Consider the following 16,059-nt stretch of genomic DNA (forward strand, 5'->3'; position numbering starts at 1 on the left):
AAGTGCTGGGATTACAGGCGTGAGCCACCCCACCTGACCTAGATTCGCTTTTGATTTACCGATGAGACGTTTGCCTTTCCCGTAGACACGTCACAACCCCAGGCACTCAGCACTGTCCATCGTCTGCTGGGACTGGGCTTAGTCGTGTGTTTCTGTCTGGGAGGGTGTAGTGAAAACAGAATTCCTAGAGAATCACCCACGTGTCACTCAGAAGTGTTCTTCTCAGGCTTCAAAAATTTAGCTAATTTTGTTTTAAAAGATGGGCTTTTTACCCCGAAGTCATGTGACTTCATTTTCGGCGGGCTTTGACTGAGTCACCGTCAGGAGGGTGCACGTGTCGTGTTCCCTCTCAGTACAGCGCCAGCCTCTGAGGTGCGGGGGTTTCCCTGTGTCTGTCGTGTTTGCATCCTTAGCTCTCCGGAAGGAAGTGGAGGATCTGACCAGAGAACAGTCGGAGACCAGGAAGCAGGCCGAGAAGGACCGCTCAGCCCTGCTCTCCCAGATGAAGATTTTGGAGTCTGAGTTAGAGGAACAGCTGTCTCAGCATCGCGGGTGTGCCAAGCAGGCGGAGGCCGTCACCGCCCTGGAACAGCAGGTGGCGTCTCTGGACAAGCATTTGCGCAGCCAGCGGCAATTCATGGATGTAAGAATTCTGAATAATACATTTTATTACATTACTAAAAGTTGCCATTACAGCGTGGACTTCTTTCCAGATGGTTACGTAAGCTTCTGCAGTAGGATGTTGAAGAGGGCGTCCCACACCTGCTGCCCAGGTGTACCCAGGTCACTGACGCTTGGTGGGTGGCTTCTTGCCCACATTTTGTGGCACAGGCCTCTGAGGGCCGCCTCCCATGGTCTTGCCATGCTCCTTCTCACAGTCTCGGAGGCATCCCTTGGGGCCCAGGCTGGGCCTGTGCTGCGACTCTCACTGGCTCTTGTCCTCCCACCCACCCGTCTGGGACGTTCCTCTGTGTTCCACGCAGAGGGCTGTTTTTCTTAACTCCATTTTGCAAAGTGACTGTGACGAGGGGGATATTTGGAGTCTTGAGCTGCTGGGCGGTTGTACTTGCACGTGCAGTGGAAGCCTGGGTGGGCCTGTGCTGCGAGGGGCACGCCAGCCCTGTTGGGGTGGTCCCAACACGCCGCCTCTCCTCCCAGGAGCAGGCCGCTGAGCGGGAGCACGAACGCGAGGAGTTCCAGCAAGAGATTCAGAGGCTGGAGGGGCAGCTCCGCCAGGTGGCCAAGCCACAGCCCTGGGGCCCTCACGACAGCCAGGTGAGTCAGCACAGCGTGCAGTGCCGCTGGTTGCTGTCTTTTACTGTGTTTTTAAGCTTTAACTTTCTTAAAATTTTTGCCTTCCATGTACGTGAACTCGGCAGCAGGCGCCGCTGGATGGAGAGGTGAGTAGGCGTCACCGAGATGGGCATGCCCTGTGCGGGCGCCCAGGCTCCCCTGTGCTCGCTGGGACTGTCCTGCCGCCCACTCGCTTTTCTTGCTCTAGCTTGGGCTGCAGCTATCTCCTTTCTCTTGTCTGAGGAAGCTCTAGTAGGTTCATTTATTCTTTTAAAAAATTAATAGTAGATTCACACACAGTTATAAGAGGTAAGACTCGGATCCCTTGTGCCTGGCACGTGGTTCCCCAGAGGTCACACCTGCAGAGCTGGAACATGGCATTGCAGCCAGTATGGGCAGGGAGCCGATGACGCTGCAGCGCCTTCCGCCCCCCGGGACCCTCGTGTACCTGGTCACGGCCCTGCTGCTGTCCCTTCTCTGGCAACCACTCATCTGCCGTCTGTTTCTAAGACTTTGCCATCATCCTGATGTGTAAAGTGTGCCTGTTATCTTTGGGGATTGACGCCGCTCACTGAGCCTGACTCTGGAGATTGATCCAGGTTGCTGAGTGTAGCCATAGTTCATTCTTTCTGTTGCTGGGTGTTCCATTCTTTCTTCCTTTTTTTTTTTTTTTTTTGAGACGGAGTCTTGCTCTGTTGCCCAGGCTGGAGTGCAGTGGTGTGATGTCAGCTCACTGCACGGTCTCCCTCCGGGTTTACGCCATTCTCCTGCCTCAACCTCCCAAGTAGCTGGGACTACAGGCGCCCACCACCTCGCCCGGCTAATTTTTTGTAGTTTTAGTAGAGACAGGGTTTCACCGTCTTAGCTAGGATGGTCTCGATCTCTTGACCTCGTGATCCACCCACCTCGGCTTCCCAAAGTGCTGGGATTATAGGTGTGAGCCACCGCGCCCAGCTGTAGTAATTCCATTCTTTTCTATCAGAATAAATTTCATTTTCCTAACAAATTCTGTATTATAGATAATGACCTTAACACAGCATCACCCTATACTTCCGTTAGATCTCCCTGTGCTGCCCGGGTCTAGGTTTCTCTGTTCAATCTGTGGGTCTGGGTCTCCCTGTGCAGCTTGCGGGTCCGGGTCTCCCTGTGCAGCCTGCGGGTCCGGGTCTCCCTGTGGGTCTAGGGGAGGGCACAGGGCATCTGTTTTGGTTTTTTTATTTTTATTTTTTTTGAGACGGAGTCTCGCTCTGCTGCCCAGGCTGGGGTGCAGTGGTCGGATCTCAGCTCACTGCAAGCTCCACCTCCCAGGTTTACGCCATTCTCCTGCCTCAGCCTCCCGAGTAGCTGGGACTACAGGCGCCCGCCACCTCGCCCAGCTAATTTTTTGTATTTTTTAGTAGAGACGGGGTTTCACCGGGTTAGCCAGGATGGTCTCGATCTCCTGACTTCGTGATCCACCCGTCTCGGCCTCCCAAAGTGCTGGGATTACAGGCTTGAGCCACCGCGCCCGGCCAGGGCATCTGTTTTCTATTGTTTTGGGTAGTTTTTTGTTTGGAAGATGGGTTTTTATAAAACAGTCTACTGTATTCCCCAAGCATTTTTTGTTGTTGTAGGTTGAGTTGTTACAACAAAAGTTGAGAGAAAAGTTGGATGAATTTAATGAATTGGCTCTACAGAAAGAGTCGGCAGATAGACAAGTGTTGAGGCAGGAAGAAGAAATTAAACGTCTGGAGGAGACGAACATCAACATCAGGAAGAAAATGGCCGAGCTCCAGGAAGAAGTGGAAAAACAGAAGAACATTGTGAAAGAGCTGGCGCAGGTAAAGCGTCTCCATGTCGTCATCGGGCATGTGGTGAGGCGTCCCTGGGGCATGGCTTCATTGCTGAGCTGGCAGGAGTGGGCAGGGTGTCCTTTTTCACTCGCAGCCACCATGTCTGCACCAGAAACACGGGCGTTAGGGAGAAGCAGAAGTCCTTGGTGACCGGGTAGGAAGTGTACTTTGACCTTGCTGGAGATTGTTGCTTTTATTTGCTGGAGGATTTTATACCATTTCTTTATGTCTCAAGAACTCTGAATTTATCCTTAATATTTCATAAAGTAAATATTTAAGATTTTAGGTTTAAAAAAATATACCTTATTAAATACTTTGATGAGAGCCCCTTGTAATTATTTCAGTTGAGTTCAGGAACTTAGGTCAGCTCCCAGTGAAAAGATCTCCAGTGATGGTTTTGCGTTGCTGGTGTTTCCCGTGTTCCGTGTGTTGGTGTCTGTCTGAGAGTTTGGAGAGGGGCTGGAGCATGGAGCCAGGTGGGCCATCTCATGGCTGCCTGTCTGCATTTCTGGGTAGCGGCTGTGCCCTCCTTTGTGAGCATTTAGCTAAAAGGAATTCAGCTGACTTTTATGAGGTTAAAAGGTTACTTGGAAAGTGAGGCTCAGTAAGAAATTTGATTTTAGAATTAGTAGTTTGGCCTCAGACACAGATGAGGGGAGTGTTTCTCAGGTGTGTCTGATTTTTTTTTTTTGTTTTTTTTTTTTTTTGAGACGAAGTCTCACTCTGTCGCCAGGCTGAAGTGCGGTGTCGCAATCTCAGCTCACTGCAACCTCCTCCTCCTGGGTGCAAGCGATTCTCCTGCCACAGCCTCCTGAGTAACTGGGATTACAGGCGCACGCCACCATGCCTGGCTAATTTTTGTTTTGTTTTTTTTTTTTTTTTTGAGACGGAGTCTTGCTCTGTGCCCAGGCTGGAGTGCAGTGGCCGGATCTCAGCTCACTACAAGCTCCGCCTCCCGGGTTCACGCCATTCTCCTGCCTCAGCCTCCCGAGTAGCTGGGACTACAGGCGCCGCCACCGCGCCCGGCTAGTTTTTTGTATTTTTTAGTAGAGACGGGGTTTCACCGTGTTAGCCAGGATGGTCTCGATCTCCTGACCTCGTGATCCGCCCATCTCGGCCTCCCAAAGTGCTGGGATTACAGGCTTGAGCCACCGCGCCCGGCCTAATTTTTGTATTTTAATAGAGACGGGGTTTCACCACATTGGCCAGACTGGTCTCGAACTACTGACCTCAGGTGATCTGCCCGCCTCGGCCTCCCAAAGTGCTGGGATTACAGGTGTGAGCCCCCGCTCCCAGCCAAGTGTGTCTGATTCTTGTAAGTGCTGATGAGAATTATTAAGTCGGGGCCTTTCCTGAAGCCCTGACGTGTTTCCGTTCTGCTGTCGCAGGGAGGACCACTGAACGTCACCTGTACTTGGAGTGGAGCTGTCCCCCTGGCCGGCCGCCGCTCACGTTTCAGTGACACCCGCTTCAGGGCGGCTTCACCCCTTCCTTCTGCCTTCACTCAGCAAACGTTTACTGAGCTTAGTAGATGTCAGGGTTAGAAAATGTCTTTTCATCCCTTCGTGAAATTTGGACTGTGTATGCAGTTTTATATGTCATGCTCTTGCGCATGTAATGTATTGTGACCATTTTCATCATATTAAATATTCTTTGAAAAGTTTTTTCTAGGCCGGTAATATCCATTGTATGAGCACACCATCAGCCATTGCCCTATGTTTTTTGGCCAGTTCTTGTCGGTTTTGAAAATATTGGTAATAGTTTGGTGAATATTACTGTAGGTAAATTCCTCACAGTGGACTTGGGCACAGGCTGTGGCTCTGGGTCGCGTCCTGCACCAGGCAGGCCTCTGCTGGGAGGTGGCTGGGTTCTGGGTACCAGTGCTGCCTGGTGCGTCACTGAGTGCAGGTGCGTGCAGGTGCACCTGCTCTGCTTCAGGCGCCGCTGAAGATGGTCTATGCTTTAACAGGCAGCAGTTTGAGGTACTGAACTCCCAAGTATTTGCCTAAAATAGAGTTCCTTTTTTTTCTTTTAATAGGATAAAGAGTTGTTAAAGAAACAGCAGATGAGTAGCTTACTTCTGGCGTCCACATTGCAGTCTACACTAGATGCAGGCAGTTGCCCTGAGCCACCTCCGGGCAGCCCTCCTGAGGGTCCAGAAGTACAGTTAGAGGTGACACAGAGCGCACTCCTGCAGCGTGAGAGTGAGGTGAGTACGGAGTGGGGACATGGGATTATCAGCCCCAGGTCAGTGTCCAGTGAGCTTCTCTGTGGCAGATCCGGTCCAGATAACGCAGGCAATGGGCTTGTGACCACTGTGTATTCTTCTCTTTACTTTTTTTTTGAGACAGAGTTTTGCTCTTGTTGCCCAGGCTGGAGTGCAATGGCGCGATCTCGGCTCACTGCAACCTCCGCCTCCTGGGTTCAAGTGATTCTCCTGCGTCAGCCTCCCGAGTAGCTGGGATTACAGGCGCACCCACCACCACGCCCGGCTCATGTTTGGTATTTTTAGTAGAGATAGGGTTTCACCATGTTGGTCAGGCCGATCTCCAACTCTTGACCTCAGGTGATCCGCTTGCTTGAGCCTCTCAAAGTGCTGGGATTGAAGGTATGAGCCCTGTGCCCAGCCCTGACCACTGTGTATTTTTTGCAGTTTTACCATTTATATGTGGATACGGGTACAGGGTAGTAATAACTGTCTTAGGCATGTGCTTTTAAATCTCTCAAAGCTATTTTAATAATTTCTTAATTATTAATATCAATAGAATATTAGATGAATTTTAATACTTCTTTTGTTTTAATGAAAGGTTTTGGACTTGAAAGAACAACTAGAAAAGATGAAAGGTGACTTAGAAAGTAAACATGAAGAGATACTACATCTGAACTTAAAATTAGACTTGCAGAACAGCCAGACTGCTGTCCACCTCGGAGAACTTCAGGAAGAGAGCGTGAGCTCGAAGGTAAGCCACCAAAGGTCCACGTGACGCCGAGTTCATGTTGCTTACGCCAGTGCCGAGCGGCTGCCAGGACCCTCGTCTGGGAGGCGGGTCTCTGGCCTTCACAGACGCCCATGGCCCCACGTGGCAGACAGCTGCAGAGAGCGCCCGATTCTGCCTGGAGACATGTGCATGGAAGCAGCTTTCTAGGGATCTTGAGTGGGGAGCCAGCGACCCCTGCCCCAAACTGCTTTCTGATTGCAGCCCTGATAGTCAGGGATCTGAGGAGAGGCCTTTCCCTAGGGCAGCACCCTGGGGCTGTGAGAGGCGCTGGGCTATTGCTGGCTTGCTCTTCTCAAGGAGGTGACTTAAGTAAGTGGCCACTCACTGTGTCTCTTCCCACTGGCATGATGGGAAAAATGTCTTAAAAACTAATTAAAAAAAAAAAATTTTTGTGGGTACATAGTAGGTGTATATTAAAAAATCTATTTTAAGGTTTATTATTTTAATGTAGCTCTGCTTTTGAAGCAAAAAAGAAAACCACAAGCAGCCTGTTTATAATAGAGATGATATTCAAAATTGCAGAGCGTTGGTAACTTCACAGGTGCCCTTGAAAGACCTTGTGTAGGCCGGGCGCGGTGGCTGAAGCCTGTAATCCCAGCACTTTGGGAGGCCGAGGCGGGTGGATCACGAGGTCAGGAGATCGAGACCATCCTGGCTAACACGGTGAAACCCTGTCTCTACTAAAAATACAAAAAAAAACTAGCTGGGCGAGGTGGCGGGCGTCTGTAGTCCCAGCTACTCGGAGGCTGAGGCAGGAGAATGGCGGGAACCCGGGAGGCGTAGCTCGCAGTGAGCCGAGATCGCACCACTGCACCCCAGCCTGGGCGACACAGTGAGACTCCATCTCAAAAAAAAAAAAAAAAAAAAAAAAAAAAAAAGAACTTGTGTAGAATCCTGTGTGTGGGAGAATCCTGTGTGTGGGAGAAAGAATCCTGTGTGTGGGAGAAAGAATCCTGTGTGTGGGAGAAAGAATCCTGTGTGTGGGAGAAAGAATCCTGTGTGTGGGAGAAAGAATCCTGTGTGTGGGAGAATCCTGTGTGTGGTGCCCGTGTGGTGCTGGCTCCGTGAATGAACTCAGCGTGGGAGAATCCTGTGTGTGGGAGAAAGAATCCTGTGTGTGGGAGAATCCTGTGTGTGGGAGAATCCTGTGTGTGGGAGAAAGAATCCTGTGTGTGGGAGAATCCTGTGTGTGGGAGAAAGAATCCTGTGTGTGGGAGAATCCTGTGTGTGGGAGAAAGAATCCTGTGTGTGGGAGAAAGAATCCTGTGTGTGGGAGAATCCTGTGTGTGGGAGAATCCTGTGTGTGGTGCCCGCGTGGTGCCGGCTCCGTGAATGAACTCAGCGTGGGAGACAGTTGAGGGTGGTGACATTTATGTCTGATTCTTACCGAGGCTACATGTGAATGATTCTAACCTGTGTGGAGTAAAAGGGAGTTTTAGGTTGATCCCGGGGATGAGCGGTTCTTTCTGTGTGAACTCTTCCTTCGTTAATAAGATGAGAAACAGATAAGAGCTCATTTTACTTCTTTTTGGTGATGGTTTTGAGACAGATTGCCTGGAAAAGTGCAGTAATTGATTTTTGAAATCCAAATGAATATGTCGTTTTATTTATTTACATTATTATTTTTTTTAGAGACAGGGTCTCACTCTGTCGCCTGGGTGGCACAGTCATAGCTCACTGCAGCCTCAAACTCCTGGGCTCCAGCGATTCTCCTGCCTCAGCCTCCCGAGTAGCTGGGGTTACAGGTGTGTGTCACCACGCTGAGCTAATCTTTTGTATTTTTGGTAGAGATGGGGTTTCACTGTGTTAGCCAGGATGGTCTTGATCTCCTGACCTTGTGATCCACCTGCCTTGGCCTCACAAAGCTGGGATTACAGGCGTAAGCCACTGCCCAGCCTATGCTTTCTCATTTTGTAACTGTTCACCTTATTAACCATTTCCTTACTTGCCATTGAGTATCTGCAAGTTCTATGCTGATGGCCCTTCTTTTATTCCTGATATTAGTGAATTTGTGTTTTCTCTTTTATTCTTGAGTCTCTCTAGCTAGTAGTTTATTCGTGTTGTCGATGTTTTCAAAGAATCAGCTTTTGGCTCTGATACTTTTCTCTCTTTATTTCTTTGATTTCTCCTCTTTTTTTCATTATTGACTTCCTTCTATTTACCTTGGGTTTATTTTCTCTTCTTTTTCTAGCTTTTTCAGATAGAACCTTAGGTCATGGATTATAGATACTTGTTATTTTTTAGTATAACAATTTCTTTAAGTTTTTTATTTTTTAACTTTGTGCATAACAAAATTAGTTTTTTTGGTATACAGTTTTATAAATTTTGAAAAAAGGATTTAGTCCTGTAATAATCACCACAATCTCATCACTCAGAATTTTCCTAGTGCTGTTTCTTCCTGGCAACCCACCTACGGCTTCCAGCCTCCGGCCGCCCGCCCACGGCCTCTCCTCTCCTTTCTGGAATTCTGTTTCGAGTCAGGTGTTGTAACGCGCTTGAAATTGATGCATCCTGTGGCCTGTGTCTGTTCCTTTAGTTGCTGAGTAGTGTTGTCAGGATGGACCACAGTTTGTTGGTCCATTCACCCGTTGGGGGACATTTGGATAATTTCTAGGTTTTGGCAGTGATGAATCGAGCTGCCGTAAACTTTCATGCACAGCTTTTTGGGAGAAAATAAATGTTCGCTTCTCGTGGTTCAATACTTAATCTGAATGCTTGGCCGATTCATGTGTAAGTGCATCTTTTACTTAAAAGAAACTGTCACACCGTTTTCCATAGTTGCACTACCGTTTTACATTCCACCAACAGTAGATGAGTGTTCTGGGTAACCACGTTCTCATCAGCACCTGGTAAGGCCAGTCTTTTTTCCTGGACATTCTGGTAGATATAGAGTGGTGTATCCTAGTGTTCTGTGTTTCCTTAATGACTAGTGATCTTCAGCATCTTTTTCTATGCTTATTTGCCATCCATATTGTGGGGAAAATGTTTGCTCAAGTCTTTCAGAAAGGCGTTTTTTTTTTTTTTCGAGATGGAGTCTCACTCTGTGTCCCAGGCTGGAGTACAGTGGGACCGTGTTGGCTGACTGCAAGCTCCGTCTCCCAGGTTCCAGCAATTCTCCTGCCTCAGCCTCCTGAGTAGCTGGGATTACAGGCACCCACCACCACACCCGGCTAATTTTTTTATATTTTTAGTAGAGACGGGATTTCACCATGTTGGCCAGGCTAGTTTCGAACTCCTGACCTCCTGTGACCCACCTGCCTCAGCCTCCCAAAGTGCTGGGATCACAGACAGGAGCCACCGTGCCTCGCCTCAGAAAGTTTTAAAAAGTTGGGTTGTTCGGTTTCGTATTGTTTTGGGAATTCTTTATATCTTTTGAACACTTCTTTGGATACATGATTTGCAGGTATTTTCTCCCAATGTATGGCTGGTCTTTTCATTCTCTTAACAGTATGTTTTGCAGAGCAAAACTTTTTACTTTCTTTTTTTTTTGACAGAGACTCTCTGTGTTGCCCAGGCTGGAATGCAGTGGCGTGATCTCGGCTCACTGCAACCTCTGCCTCCTGGGTTCAAGCAATTCTCCTGCCTCAGCCTCCTGAGTAGCTGGGATTACAGGCACCCGCCACTATGCCCAGCTAACTTTTGTATTTTTAATAGAGACGGGGTTTCTCCATGTTGGTCAGGCTGGTCTCGAACTCCTGACTCAGATGATCCCCCTGCCCTGCCCTCCCAAAGTGCTGGGATTGCAGGCGTGAGCCACCACGCCCCGCCAGAGTATACTTTTGAAGTTCTATCTGAGAGCTCTTTCCCTAGCCCCATTTTCCTCAGAAATATCATAGTTTTACTTTGCATTCAAGTCTCCTTGAGTATGCTTTGTATGCTTTTTGCTTTTTTTTGATGCTGTCTTGCTCTGTCACCCACCTTGGAGTGCAGTGGCGCAATCTCGGCTCACTGCAACCTCTGCCTCTGGAGTTTAAGCAATTCTCCCACCTCAGCCTCTTGCGTAGCTAGGACTACAGGTGCCTGTCACCACGCCCGGCTAATTTTTATATTTTTACTAGAGACCAGGTTGTGCCATGTTGGCCAGGCTGATCTCGAACTCCTGTGCTCAAGTGATCTGCCTGCCTCAGCCTCCCAAAGTGCTGGGGTTACAGACGTGAGCCACCGCACCTGGCCTCAGTTCACTGATTTTAGGTTTTAGTGTTTTACATTTAGAGCTACCTTTGTAGGCTGGTTCCAGTATTTTAACATAATATTTGCGTTGTGATTGTGACTGTCTTTAGTGCACACCCTTTGATTCCAGTTTATTTAGTGCATTTAGTGAATGAGCAAAAGCTGCATATAATCAGAATTGTCTTTAAAATTCCTTCACTTGCCTGTAGAGTACAGAGACACGGGCCGGTGCTGGGAGGCTGCTTTGGCTAATTGCGTGGTGGTGGTCCTCGGTGGTAAATGCATAGGAAGGTGTCGCTGACAGCGTGGAAACCAAAGCCACAGCTTCATCAGGTTCCTTTTTTTTTTTTTCCTATAGGCCAGATTTGCATTTCAGTCCAGAGTAATTGTGAGGTAGTTCCAGAGAAACCCGGAGTTGTTATGAAACCCTCAATTTTTTAGAAGAACATATTAGTCTATAACAAATTGTTTTAAAATTGTTAGAACACAAATGGGTTAGAATTTTTCTATTTTTTGTCATTACCAGTAATGTTATCTTAAGAGAATAGAGTTTGGAGCTGTATTGACACAGATCTCAATCCTGATTTTCCACTTACTATTTTTGTGGGTTTAGAAAGATGTTTAATATCTCAGTTTCAATTTTCCTGTCTTTAAAGTGGAAACAATCGTATTTCCTTACATGACTGAGGATTATGTTTCATGGCACAAGTGAACTCACTTTGATGCCTGGTGTCACCGAGGTGGCAGTGGCAGAGACGCCTGCGTCACCAGCATCACTGTGAGCAGTGTTGGGATGGAAGGGGAGTGTGCCCGGCTCACCGCTTTGTTGGTGCAGATTCTCTGCCCAGGTTTCTTTCCTCCTGGAGTCAGAACAACACCTAAAATCTAATGCACCTTCAGGAAAATCAAACAAATCAAGTTGTTTAAATATTAACAAAATAACATTTAAAGGGTAGTGAAAGCATCATTCTGTAGACGTCCTTGTGTGGAAATTGGCTGCATTAGCACTTCGTCCCACAATCAGACGTGGAGCACAAGGTGTGTGCCAGGGCCCAGTAGCAGCCCAGGCAGATGTGGAGTGCATCCCGAGACCGGGAGTTTGCTTCTGTGGCTGCTTTGTTTTTCAAGCTGTGGAGTCTTCACTCCAAGAATGCATTCAGGAGGTAACGCGTTGTGAAGCAGGGACATTCTGAAGTGGATACATTTAATTTGCCACTGAAATGTGCTCTCTCTTCAGGTCGTATATACCAGAAGTTCTGAGATTGAAGAGCTGAAAGCCACAATTGAAAATCTGCGAGAGAACCAGAAGCGATTACAAAAGGAGAAAGCAGAGGAAGTCGAACAACTCCATGAAGTCATCGAGAAGCTGCAGCAGGAGCTGTCCCTCATGGGGCCCGTGGTGCACGAAGTCAGCGACAGTCAGGCTGGCAGTCTGCAGAGCGAGCTGCTCTGCTCTCAGGCCGGGGGCCCCCGCGGGCAGGCCCTGCAGGGCGAGCTTGAGGCTGCACTCGAAGCCAAGGAGGCCCTGAGCCGGCTGCTGGCTGACCAGGAGCGTGGGCATGGCCAGGCCCTGGAGGCCCTGCAGCAGCGCCTCCAGGGTGCAGAGGAGGCTGCGGAGCGGCAGCTGGCTGAACTAGAGCGCAGTGCAGCCCTCAGGGAGGCTGAGGTCGAAGGGATGGCCTCCCGGATCCAGGAGTTCGAAGCTGCCCTGAAAGCAAAGGAAGCAATGATTGCCGAGAGAAATTTAGAAATTGACGTGTTGAACCAGCGGAAGGTGGCCCACTCTGCCGAGCTGGAGGCCGTCCTGTTGGCCTTGGCCCACATCCGCCGCGCGCTGGAGCAGCAGCCGCTGGCAGCTGGGGCGGAGCCTCCCGAGCTGCAGCGGCTCCGAGCGCAGTGTGCCCGCCTCAGCCGCCAGTTGCAGGTGCTGCACCAGCGGTTCCTGAGGTGCCAGGTGGAGCTGGACAGGCGGCAGGCCTCCAGAACCACAGCTCACACACGGGTGCCCGGGGCCCACCCACAGCCTTGCGTGGATGGTGGCGCCAAGGCCCAGGTCCCTGGCGACATGGAGGCCTCCCACGATGGTGCTTTGGAACCGGTTGTCCCTGACCCACAGGTAGGCCCCCTCTGCAGGCCATGGCAGGGTACTTTTTTCTTCCTCTCGTACTCCTTTTCTCCTTTAATTTTAATGACTTCTCTCTGTGCTGGGCACTGGTGGCTGCAGTTGTCATGGTGGCTCGTGACACAGCAGAGAAAGGGGCCTGAAGCTCAGACCTGCCTGGGCCTGTTCCGGGTCAGTATGCAGTGAAGCTGGGCTGAGGATTTCACTGTTTCGTGCCATTTTAAGCTTATTGTTTTAAGCTTTCAAAAACAATTATTTCGTTCACGTGATAGGGACTGTCCAGTGAAACGGAGCTCACTGTGTGAGGCGGATCTACTTGAGCTGCCTCTCTGGTTTCTAATCAAATGGTTTATCTGCCGATAAGCAGTACCTGTGTGAGATGTGGTAAGATCTGTCGATAAGCAGTACCCGTGTGAGACGTGGTAAGATCTGTCGATAGGCAGTGCCTGTGTGAGACGTGGTAAGATCTGTCGATAGGCAGTGCCTGTGTGAGACGTGGTAAGCTCTGTCGATAGGCAGTGCCTGTGTGAGATGTGTGAGATGTAACCTGTGTGAGATGTGAGAGATGTGGTAAGATCTGTCGATAGGCAGTGCCTGTGTGAGATGTAACCTGTGTGAGATGTAACCTGTGTGAGATGTGGTAAGATCTGTCGATAGGCAGTGCCTGTGTGAGATGTAACCTGTGTGAGATGTGGTAAGATCTGTCGATAGGCAGTGCCTGTGTGAGATGTAACCTGTGTGAGATGTGGTAAGATCTGTCGATAGGCAGTGCCTGTGTGAGATGTAACCTGTGTGAGATGTGGTAAGATCTGTCGATAGGCAGTGCCTGTGTGAGATGTGGTAAGATCTGTCGATAGGCAGTGCCTGTGTGAGATGTAACCTGTGTGAGATGTGGTAAGATCTGTCGATAGGCAGTGCCTGTGTGAGATGTAACCTGTGTGAGATGTGGTAAGATCTGTCGATAGGCAGTGCCTGTGTGAGGTGTAACCTGTGTGAGATGTGGTAAGATCTGTCGATAGGCAGTACATGTGTGAGATGTGGTAAACAAGCTCTTCTTTTGGAGCTGGAGGCCCTGCAGGGAGTTGTCTTTTAAGGCTCCCACTTGTGTTTGAGCAGAGCCTTGGGCACCTGCTGGCTGCCACGCCCACACCAGCTGGGTCCTTGTAGAGCGGCTCCCCCTCTCAGATGCCCTAGTCTACCTTGCTCTGTGGCATCATCCTGGGTCGGGGCAACTTCCTGCTGGGTCCTCAGCCCCGTTCCCATGTGGCCTGCTGTAGACCAAGGTGCTTGGCTGTGGACGGCACTGCCACCTCCCTTTGGCATCCCTGCTGGCTGCCGTACCGGCTCCCAGCTCCAGGCCACCTGTGGGGCAGCCCCAGCAGCAGCCTCCTGCGTGCTCAGCTTTCGTCTCTCTCCTCTGTCAAGGGTGATCTGCAGCCCGTCCTGATGACGTTGGAGGACGCACCTCTCTGCAAGCAAGAAGGCGTAATGTCAGTGCTCACCGTCTGCCAGAGGCAGCTGCAGTCGGAGCTGCTCTTGGTGAAAAATGAAATGCGCCTGAGTCTGGAGGACGTAGGCAAGGTGTGGGGACGGGGGAAGGTGCGAGGCCCACCTGGGAGAGGCTGGGTGTAGCACACGTGGGTCCTGCCGTGGGCAGAAGCGGGTATTCTGCTGAGGTGAGGAGCACAGTCTGTGCCTGCAGTGACATGTTCTCTGAATCCTTTCTGTTCTGTAACAAGCTGTCCATGATTGTTGTGAATTTTCCTACATGCTCCATTGAAGCCACTTTCTAGAAACAATCAGTTGGGTTTTTTTTCTTTTAATCGATACAAATGGATTTAACTGTGCTTCAGGGTTAGTCCTGGGTTGTCTTTTCATGGGAGGACCACATTGCCCCCATGGGCGTCACCTCAGCTCAGGACTTTGATGGCCAGTGTCTGGTTTACTTTGAAAGGCTTCAGATTTATTTTTTTAATGGGTTCATCTCACTCCATATTGTCACTTGAAAAAAAGCTGACAGTTCTTTTCCCTGAGGAAGGAGGTTGCACCTTGACAATCTCAAATTGTAGCGGAGTTGAGATTTAGTGAGAAGAGCGGGTACTGGTGCTTCTCCCACCCAGTGCACCAGGGGTGGGTCCTCAGTGCCCCCTCGGAAACACCTGCACAGGAGCTGCCCTCTCCTCGAGGCGCATCAGGTGCGGATGGCACTTTTATTTTTTTCTTTTCTTTTTTGAGACAGAGTCTTGCTCTGTCACCCAGGCTGGAGTGCAGTAGCATGATCTCGGCTCACCGCAACTTCCACCTCCTGAGTTCAAGCGATTCTCCAGCCTCGGCCTCCCGAGTAGCTGGGACTATAGGCACACGCCACCATGCCCAGCTGATTTTTGTATTTTTAGTAGAGACGGGGTTTCACCATGTTGGCCAGGCTGATCTCAAACTCGTGACCTCAGGTAATCAGCCCTCCTCAGCCTCCCAAAGTGCTGGGATTACAGGTGTGAGCCACCACGCCCGGCCACAGATGGCACCTTTTGATGCATTGTCTGCACCTCGCCTCCTCTAGTCCAAGGCCCAGCACAGCCCCCCTGGACACACAGCCGCCCACCCTCCTCCTCCTCCTGGACACACAGCCACCCACCCTCCTCCTCCTGGACACACAGCCGCCCACCCTCCTCCTGCTGGACGCACAGCCACCCATCCTCCTCCTCCTCCTCCTCCTCCTCCTCCTCCTGGACACACAGCCGCCCACCCTCCTCCTGCTGGACGCACAGCCACCCATCCTCCTCCTCCTCCTCCTCCTCCTGGACACACAGCCGCCCACCCTCCTCCTGCTGGACGCACAGCCACCCATCCTCCTCCTCCTCCTCCTCCTCCTCTTCCTCCTCCTCCTGGACACACAGCCGCCCACCCTCCTCCTCCTCCTGGACACAGAGCCGCCCACCCTCCTCCTCCTCCTGGACACAGAGCCGCCCACCCTCCTCCTCCTCCTGGACACACAGCCGCCCACCCTCCTTCTCCTGGACACACAGCCGCCCACTCTCCTCCTCCTGGACGCACAGCCACCCACCCTCCTTCTCCTCCTCCTCCTCCTGGACACACAGCCGCCCACCCTCCTCCTGGACACACAGCCACCCACCCTCCTTCTCCTCCTCCTCCTCCTGGACACACAGCCGCCCACCCTCCTCCTGCTGGACGCACAGCCACCCATCCTCCTCCTCCTCCTCCTCCTCCTCCTCCTCCTCCTGGACACACAGCCGCCCACCCTCCTCCTGCTGGACGCATAGCCACCCATCCTCCTCCTCCTCCTCCTCCTCCTCCTCCTCCTCCTCCTGGACACACAGCCGCCCACCCTCCTCCTGCTGGACGCATAGCCACCCATCCTCCTCCTCCTCCTCCTCCTCTTCCTCCTCCTCCTGAACACAGAGCCGCCCACCCTCCTCCTCCTCCTGGACACAGAGCCGCCCACCCTCCTCCTCCTCCTGGACACACAGCCGCCCACCCTCCTTCTCCTGGACACACAGCCGCCCACTCTCCTCCTCCTGGACGCACAGCCACCCACCCTCCTTCTCCTCCTCCTCCTCCTGGACACACAGCCGCCCACCCTCCTCCTCCTGGACACACAGCCGCCCACCCTCCTCCTCCTCCT

The 16,059-nt window shown here is 51.0% G+C and overlaps 1 protein-coding gene across 9 annotated transcripts in view; it reads left to right on the plus strand.

The window, feature by feature from the left end:
• Positions 1-16,059, plus strand: part of PCNT (pericentrin) — a 116,792-nt gene that overhangs the window by 71,519 nt on the left and 29,214 nt on the right. For 8 of the 9 annotated variants that reach the window (XM_073011334.1, XM_073011337.1, XM_073011346.1 and 5 more), the window contains 8 exons: positions 414-643; positions 1,159-1,275; positions 1,380-1,400; positions 2,907-3,113; positions 5,164-5,334; positions 5,933-6,085; positions 11,532-12,410; positions 13,842-13,997. In XM_073011334.1, the coding sequence (XP_072867435.1) occupies positions 414-643; positions 1,159-1,275; positions 1,380-1,400; positions 2,907-3,113; positions 5,164-5,334; positions 5,933-6,085; positions 11,532-12,410; positions 13,842-13,997 (1,934 nt within the window). The remainder of the gene's footprint in view (positions 1-413; positions 644-1,158; positions 1,276-1,379; positions 1,401-2,906; positions 3,114-5,163; positions 5,335-5,932; positions 6,086-11,531; positions 12,411-13,841; positions 13,998-16,059) is intronic. The other variant, XM_073011338.1, reaches the window with a different exon arrangement.

The sequence above is a fragment of the Chlorocebus sabaeus genome, chromosome 2, assembly GCF_047675955.1.
Source record: "Chlorocebus sabaeus isolate Y175 chromosome 2, mChlSab1.0.hap1, whole genome shotgun sequence".
Taxonomy (NCBI): domain Eukaryota; kingdom Metazoa; phylum Chordata; class Mammalia; order Primates; family Cercopithecidae; genus Chlorocebus; species Chlorocebus sabaeus.